Source organism: Pyxicephalus adspersus, chromosome 2 (assembly GCF_032062135.1).
Source record: "Pyxicephalus adspersus chromosome 2, UCB_Pads_2.0, whole genome shotgun sequence".
In the NCBI taxonomy this organism is placed as follows: Eukaryota; Metazoa; Chordata; class Amphibia; order Anura; family Pyxicephalidae; genus Pyxicephalus; species Pyxicephalus adspersus.
In genome coordinates this window covers 4129111-4138520 of record NC_092859.1, presented here as the reverse complement: position 1 = coordinate 4138520, position 9410 = coordinate 4129111, and the positions used below count along the sequence as shown (strand labels likewise).

Sequence of the window (9410 nt, the reverse complement as noted above, 5' to 3'; positions counted from 1 at the left end):
GTGTGCTGGCAGTCTTGAGATTACATTTTGCCCATAAAAGAAAATATTTAAAATGAATTTCCCTGTTGGATAATAATCATGGATCCCATGAAAATACTGCTAAGGACTTTGTATTCCCAATAATTCCACTTTGTTATATAAGCCACAGAAACACTAAAAACATCAACATTTTGTGAGGATAAATGCACACTTGTTTGCAAATTATATAACAAAAGTCTAACCATTGTCTGTAACAACATGCCCTTTGTTTTACTTTTACATGTTTGGTTATTTTTTCCTTTTTTTCCTGGTTGCCCATTGGCGGGCATACCACACGTGATGATAGTTGGACCTTCTCATCCATGTTGCTGGTAATTTAAGAATTTATAGAAATTTGCACTGGGTAAAGTGTAATTTTAGCAATCAATGGTTTATTTTCATTTGAAGAAAATTTTATCAAATGGGACGATACTTTCTATTACCTATTGACTGTCTCAAAAAATACAGTGGACATAAAAGAAAGAATCATGTAGTTATTTATGACTATGACCATCATCTGCTCTTTCTTTTGTCTTGTTCCCTCAACATTTCAGAAGTTTGAATTAATTTTACTGTTAAGCCCTGGGTATTTCCCTGTCTTCTTATAAAGGAGTGGAAAAATATGACCATGGCCACTGTAATCCACCTTCTAGGGTTTCAGGTACCAGAGAATATAACAGTTTTGGTCTTCTTTCTTTTCCTTATAATTTATTGTGTGACAATATGTGGAAACCTCCTGATCATCATATTGGTATGCTCCAGCAAGACCCTCCATTCTCCCATGTACTTCTTCCTCTCCCAGCTGTCTATATCAGATATATTATTAGCAACTGATGTTCTTCCTAACACGCTCCGTGCTGTTATGGTAAAAAATACTATAATAGTATCAATTTCTGATTGCATCGCCCAGTTTTATTTTTTTGCTGCCACAGAAACATTGGAATGTCTTCTCCTGACTGTGATGTCTTATGATAGGTATTTGGCCATCTGTAAGCCATTGCATTATACTTTGATAATGAATTTTAAGCTTTGTTGGATATTGACCATCCTATGTTGGACTTTAAGCCTAGTCACTGAATTTTTTCACACCTTAACCATCTCCAAGTTACACTTTTGTAGTTCAAAAATGATTGATCATTTTTTCTGTGATCTTGACCCGATTCTACAGCTCTCCTGCTCTGATACCATCACTGCTCAACTGGAAGCCACAGCACTGAGTGTGGTTTTTGCTATCATCCCATTCTTTGTCATTATTGTATCATATGTTTTTATCATAGTCACCATTTTAGGAATCCCATCCGTTACTAGGAGGCAAAAAGTTTTCTCAACATGTAGCTCCCACCTAACTGTTGTCTCAATTTTTTATGGCACCATTGTTTGTGTGTATCTGGTACCTAGTAGGGGACAGTCATGGAACATTTCTAAATTTCTATCATTGATGTACACTGTGGTCACCCCGTTGCTAAATCCTATTATATACAGTCTGAGGAATAATGAGCTAAAAAAAGTTGCAGGAAACATTTTTAGAAAGTTTTTGAACTTGCATTTTAATAGTCATAAAAATGTACAAAGGTGTTAAAATGGTAAAGTGTAAATAAAGCCAATGAGTAGAGATGAGCAAGCGAATTTTGATCTTGAGGCGAATCGGGCCGTTCTTGCTTACAGAACATGTATGCGAGAACGGCCTGTGTAAATTTTTTGGGACCTGCAAGAGCAATTAGGGGAGCAGAGCTGATTGCTCTTGTAGCCCTGTAGTATATGTTCTTGGATAGAGAAGCATTACCCATCGGAAGTTCGAGTAAATTTTCAAGGCATTCACGCTCGTTTCTACCAATGAGAAAAAGCAAGAAAAATTTGCAGAACGTGTAAGTATCCTTAGAGTTCCACAGCAAAACCAAGTCAGACGTTCTGTCTGGTATTACACTCTCAGAGTAGCATTAGAAGCCTCTTCGTGCTAAAAAACTGATGGGTGTCCTAGGATGTCTAAATAAAATAGTCCTCACCACAATTACCTGAGGCACCATAGATCCAAAGGTACACGCAATGTAAAAATAAAAAGTGCAGATCTCACGCATTTGCGAAGTCAACACTTTTATGTATATGAAGGCGAGTCACATCATCTTTTGCCTGTGCAGTGTGAGCTTGGTTGATGTCAGCAAAAGAAAGAAGATGGTGGCACATGGGGTCCAGTCCAGGCCTTGAAGAAAAAGGCAGACAAGATGGCATGGGGCTTATTGGACTAGGATTGCGAAAGGATTATTGGCTTTCCACCTGCAAAAGTAAGAGACATCTTTTTAATGAAAGTTCTGCTTTAAGTGTTTGAAAATTAAGGGGAGCCCAACATTTCAGGGTCAGGCAGGATCTCTGTAATGGATGGTCACATGATTGCCTTTATGAAATTTGCTTTATTGTTACCTGGCTACATTTTCCTAAAAGTTTCTTGGGCAGTAAAATGCATTTAACTCTTCCTATTACTAATCATTTCCAGGGGATCCCCATTTCCAGGGGATTTTGTCTTTGTCTAAACTTTTATTACTTTTGTCATAGTGCTCACAAAAAAAACTTCTATAGCTAAACTACATTAAATAATCCATAAAATTCGAAGCAAAAATAGGCTCTACATTTTTTTTATATCAGCTAAACTTATTTCATACCTATTTTTGAACATTTATGAACATCTAATCTTTACCCTTTCTCAATACAACTAATAGCATATATAACAATATTGTGTAACCACATTATTGCATTGTATTGAGTGTTGTTTACCCTACATTTTTTTATGTTATAGCCCTGGTGAAGCAGTGCCTAAACCTAAAATGTTTTGTCTTGTAATAAACTAATGTCCCATAAAGATGGTATATAGGAGTGGTGAAGCAGAAGTGCAAAATCCCCCGAAATGTGTTGGTTGTTTTTTTTTTTATGTTTACCCATTTTACAGTGAAAAAACATCTCCTTGTACTCTATAACCAAAGTCTTACTTATTATACTTTACTTATACTTTTATTATACTATCTTCTACTCGTTTTTTTTTGTTTTAATAGGGAGCTTCATTTTTTTGTTTTAGAAAGGGAAGTCCAGAAAGTTGTCACCAGACCTTTAAAAAAGGGGGAATCTTTTTATGGGAACACTTGTATAATTGACAACTGTGTGGCAATGTTTTTACCCTTTCCCTACCTCCATCAAAATTAAAATGATAAAGACCCCTTTACAACTAAACTCAACTTCAAGTTTGTTCTGCATACAAGAGACCCTGTCATCAACTTAAAAAATTGGAGGTAAAAGCAAAATAAAATTGAGTGTTTAAAATGTGCACAATCACAGTGTTTCTACTTGGTAAACTGGTCAATTCCTAAACCTCCTGAGTGGTTAATTTCTGTCTGGATTTATGTGTCTAAAAGTGGTATATTGTTTTCCACAAAAATGTATTTTACAGTATAATATAATAGTATAAGTATAATAGAGTTTGAAACCCAAAATCATTTCAAAATAATACATTAAATACATAAAAAAATAATATATTTTTTTTTAATTTTTAAATTAAAAAAATATATTATACTCATACTATTATTATACTGTACAATAAATGTTCATAAAAGACAATGTAATGCTTTTACACATATAAATCCACTGTATTGCTTTCAATTGAATGCAATACAAATGTATTTGAGTTTTCTACCCCACCCCGAACTAAAGGTCTGCACGCACCGACATCGCGGAAGGAAGAAGGAAGACTGACATCTTTGGTTTACCTACCCCGAGTGTGACTCTGTGTTTCAGCTTTTAGCTTCTTTTTTCTACCCCGAGTCACACTCGGGGTTACCGCTCAGGGGGTTAACACAGCCCATATGTCCTTGCACCTAATAGCCTCCACCCCTGGATGTACATTCTGTGCTGTTCCAATATCTTCACCCCTCCTCATATCGCCCTACATAACCTTTTATGTAGATGCCCTGGGCAGAGAAAAGGGCAATATTATATGGTGTCACTTCAGTGAGCTCTGACTCACCTGTAGCTCCTCACATTACATCCAAGATGGCACCACCTCCGATGTCTAACATACATAGGCTAAATACAACTGTAATCATTAGGGACATTGTTGTTGTCGAAATAAAAACTTGAAAAGTTTAATAATTCTTTCCTAACACTCCTTTATATATATAAAATATATATATATAAAAAAATTGGATGTATGTGTATATGTATGTTTCACCATCACTCGAAAACACATGGAAACATTTCAACCAAACTTGCCATACATATGACTGAGACTCATGTGAGTGCACCAGTCATCTTTGTACAGCACTGTGCTATATGTTAGTGCTATAATTGGATGAAACACATGGAGACATTTCAACCAAACTTGCTTTGTACCACCATCACTAGGAAACACATCGACACATTTCAACCAAACTGTTAGACATATGACTGAGACTCATGTGAGTGCACCTGTCATCTTTGTACAGTGCTGTGCTATATGTCAGAGCTATATTTGTATGTATGTATGTCATCTCTAGGAAACGCATGGAGACATTTCAACTAAACTTGCTAGACATATGACTTAGACTCATGTGAGTGCACCGCTGATCTTTTTACAGCGCTGTGGTATATGTCAGAGTTATATTTACATCTAAGTACGTATGTATGTGTGTATGTATTGCTCAGCACAGTGTGCCTTTTGCTTATATACATACATACTTTTTTTGTACTATAGGATTACAATAAATAAATACCCGGGCAACGCCGGGTAATCAGCTAGTACTACATAAATATAATAATACCTTTGGTTCCCTTTACCCTATGTACAACCCTGGTCATGTGACATTTCAATCCACACAGTAGACTGTGCCCTATTTCTGGTGTCTATGGCAGAAGAGCTATATAAATCCATTATTATTATTATTATTATTATTATGTAAACCTTGTCATTATTGGCATTATATGACAGCTGCCAATAATTACTGAGGATTTGCCAGTTGAACATCCATGACATGAATCTCCAATTTCACCACATGGAAAAGATGACTGGATTGCAATCTGGTGACTGTGGAGGTTATTATGAACTTCCCCACGATAAGGCATGGCGGTGGCAGTATCATACATTGGGGTTGTTTTATGCAGCTGGAACTGGGGCATTAGTTAAGGTGGAGGGAATTATGAACAGTTGCAAATACCAATCGCTTTTGTCTCCAAACCTTCAGGTGTCTGCTTGAAAGCTGAAAATAAAGATAAGGAAGATAAGGATAAGGAATTTGCCCAGACCTAAATACAATATAAAATTCATGAGGTTTTGCTTTTCCCAACAAATTTGTTTTTCATTTGAGTTGTACAGGTTGTAGGTCACATTAAAAGGTGGAAAATGATTTGAATTTATTTATTGTGGTCTCATTTTTTCATCACATAAACCTGGCATTTTAACAGGAGTGCGTACACTTTAATTACCTGATTTATTAAAGCTCTGCAAGGCTGGAGAAGATACACTTACATCAGTGAAGCTAGGTGATCTAGCAAACCTGGAATCGATCTGGTCTAGGATTGAAAAAATTTGCTGGAAATTAGTTCATGAAGAAATCCATTTAAGGTTTGCTGGATCACCCAGCTTCACTGAATAAAGTGGATCCTCTCCAGCCATGGAGAGTTTTAATAAATTATGTCCTGTATATCAATTGTAGGTACATAAAACTTTAGCTAAACAACATGACACATTATGCAGCGTCATTATGAATTTAACAGATGAATTTAAAATGCAGAATCGGTGTGTGTTAAAAATTAAGATCCCCCTTACCTCTCCATGGGAATTAGGAAGGGGAGTATCAGCCAGGTGCTGCTTATTATTATTATTATTATTATTAATAAACAGGATTTATATAGCGCCAACATATTACGCAGCGCTGTACATTAAATGCTTATCAAATGCATTGACTAGTTCATCAGCAGCCAATGTGGCCACCTCTATAAAAGCAGACATTATGGCAATTGGCTGGTCTGGAGCATTCAGCAGTTTGTTAACTTAATGTCAAGGGGCAAAGAACTTGGAGAGGCAATTGTTTCTGCCCATCAACCTAGAAAGCGTTATAAGGCCATTTCCAAAATCTGAAGTCCATCATTCTAAAATGAGAACTAATAAAACCATTGAAAATTTGTATTTCGCTTAATCAAAGTTTGTTGGAGAAAAAGTAAAATAAATATTTTTTGAACAGTATAAATAACCAGTTATCAGGGGGCAATTCTGACATGAAGAGGTAAAGTCCTACCTAGCAGGATAGCCTTCTCCATACAGAGACAGTGCAAAGCAAGACATGATAAGTCAGTATGGGGAAAAAGATCACTCGTAGGGATTATACAGGAAATACTCATGACTAGTCCTCTACCCTGTGCTTCCCCAATCCACTTCCAAGTCATTACATTTTCATCTTACATCATAATGGTGGCATGACCTACAACAAATAATTAGTTAAGAAATGGTTTACTCAAAAGAAAAACACATCTAAAAATATTTTCTCTATTAACAACAATTAATCCCATGGAAATATTAGTAAGCACTTCATACTCCCAGTGGTTGCACACAAATGATTTTATGCCTATATATATATCAGGCTATTCTGTATAAACAGCAAATACACGATTTAGAAGGTTTATGGGGGTCTGCTGATGTACATTAGATGGTTATATGTTGCATGGTGTTATTGGAATTATATTATTTATGTTATTATTTGCAGTTTACAGCTTTAGAACACTGAATATAGCTTCAAGGTTTTTAATTTTTTTTTCTTGAGACTTAATGAGTATTTTTCATATTTATACTACTGGAGATTCTTTAGCAGTATGAAGTTATTTCTTGCTGTTGTTAAAATTTTCTTTTACTCAAAAATGTGTAAAGTGAAGTGATGTGTATACTGTAGACCAGTATTTCTCAAGCTGTTTAACATGGGGAACCCCTTAAAATAAATAATAGGTCTTCAGGAAACCCCTGCTATATTAACTATGCCCACAACTCATGGAACTCATGGTGTGGTGGTCATTACAAATAATTCCTCTTACACTGCTGGCCATTGGAAGAATTCCATCATTACATATTGTCGAAAAGATCATTGCTGTGAGCTTAACTGAAATAAAAATCACACATTTCTCATTGCTCAAGAAAGCTCTGGAGGAACCGTACGGTTCTAAGCGACCATGGTTGAGAAAAACTGCTGTAGATGGACTGATGACTGATCTCCAATAAAATGAGATCTGGTTGATTAATTTTGGTAACAGTATGCATAGCGTTTGTACCCTTTCATTGTGTTTGTCTTCCTTCTATCTCTCCTTTTTTTCCTATTTAATCAAATTTTTTTTCCTTTGCTGGACAAACCATGTTCCAATATAATGGTAATATTCTGTTCACAGGTTATGGATGAGAACAATGTGACAATAATTACTGCAATCCATCTCCTAGGTTTTCAGATTCCTCAAAGTATAACATATTTGGTTTTCTTTACATTCCTTTTGTTTTTTTGTGTTACAATATGTGGAAACCTCCTGATCATCACATTGGTGTCCTACAGCAAATCTCTCCATTCTCCCATGTACTTCTTCCTCACCCAGCTTGCCCTATCAGATATAATATTAGTGTCTGATATTGTTCCTAACTTGCTCCATGCTGTTTTAGAAAACACGACTATTGTCTCAGTTTCTGATTGCATCACCCAAATTTATTTCTTCGCTGCCACGGAAAGTTTGGAATGTCTTCTTCTGACGGTGATGTCCTATGACCGGTATTTGGCCATCTGTAGGCCATTGCATTATACTATGGTAATGAGCCATCGGTTTTGCTGGATAGCAGGTATCTCAAGCTGGAGTTTAAGTTTCCTAGCAATATTGGTTAACACTTTAACTATAACTACATTACAATTTTGTGGTCCTAATATTATTGATCACTACTTCTGTGATCTCGAACCAATCCTACAACTCTCCTGCTCTGATACCACCATTGTTCAACTAGAAGTCACATCTATGAGTGTAATGTTCGCATTGATCCCATTCTTTATCATCATTGTATCATACATTTATATCATAGTCACTATTTTAGAAATCCCATCTATTACCGGCAGACAGAAAGTTTTCTCTACATGCAGCTCCCATCTGACCGTTGTCTCCATCTTTTATGGCACCATTGTTTGTGTGTATATGGTACCTAATAGAGGACAGTCATGGAACATTTCTAAATTCTTGTCCTTGCTATACACTTTGGTCACTCCAATGCTGAATCCAATCCTATACAGTCTGAGGAACAAAGACTTGAAGCAAGTTATACAAAAACTTATTTTCAAAATTTTAACTTTGCATTTCAATCATCCATTTAATCATTAAAGTTTGCCAATTGACAAACGTATAGTAGGTGATAGTTGTGGATGAAAAATGATCATTGCAGAAAAATCTAAAACAATTCTTATAACTTGTAAAGCTATTAACTTTTAGCTAGATGTCTGCTTTATTTATAATAAAATATTGTGTCTGCCATTGATTAAAACATGTCTGTTGCCTTGATAACTATACTAAAAGAATAAATACTTTGGAACACTGACTTGGATCAGTAGGTTAGGGATTTGTCATATGGAGGACAGTCCATAGTGTCAATAAAGTCCAACAGAACTTTGAGTTGAAATAAGCTCAAAACATTCCAGGTACATGAAAATAAAAAAATGCAAAGTTTTTTTTAGGTTTAGAAAGATGCCATCAAGCTTCAAAGGATGTTCTATGATCCATACATAAATGTGGTGGTACATCTGCAATATCTCCTTCGATATCAGACCTAAAGCTCTCCTATCAGAAGGGAACATAGGCTATGCTGATTATAAACTCTTTTGTAGGGCTTATGAGCTCATACATTGGGTTGCTTTTCTTCATGCTGGGGGTTTAGTCAAGGTGGAGGGAATTATGAACAGTTCCAAATACCAGTAACTTTTGACCCAAAACTTACAGGCATTCCTCAAGATGAGAAATTTCACCTTTCAACATGGCAATGACCCCAAGCATACATCCAAATCAACAAAAAAATGGCTTCATCTGAAAAATGAAAGTTTTGGAATGGCCCAGCCAGAGCCCAGACTTTGATCCAATAGAAAACCTGTGGGGTGACCCGAAGAGGGCTGTGCACAAGAGATGCCCTTGCAATATGATATTTGGAACACTTCTGCATGAAAGAGTGTGCAAACATTGCCAAGGCAAGATATGCCATGCTGATAGACGCAAAAAAACTGGAGGGGCCACCGCAAAATAATCTTGTAAGGGTGTGGACACCTATGCAACCAGCTTATTTTACATTTTTATATTTTTATCCCAAGCAGATTTTTTTGGTTTTGAAATGTTTTAACTGGAGTATGCACACTTTTTTTTATCCACTGTAGGTAAAT

General features: G+C 36.0%; 2 protein-coding genes across 2 annotated transcripts; both read left to right on the top strand.

Moving 5' to 3' along the window:
* The first annotated feature begins 646 nt into the window (after positions 1-646).
* On the top strand, positions 647-1597 carry LOC140322187 (olfactory receptor 1496-like). The gene has a single exon (XM_072398791.1). The coding sequence runs from the start codon at positions 647-649 to the stop codon at positions 1595-1597; it is 951 nt and encodes a 316-aa protein (XP_072254892.1).
* A 5810-nt stretch (positions 1598-7407) lies between these two features.
* Positions 7408-8367, top strand: LOC140322185 (olfactory receptor 1468-like). Its single transcript, XM_072398789.1, has one exon. It carries the CDS (start codon positions 7408-7410, stop codon positions 8365-8367), a length of 960 nt encoding a protein of 319 aa, XP_072254890.1.
* Positions 8368-9410: the final 1043 nt, after the last annotated feature.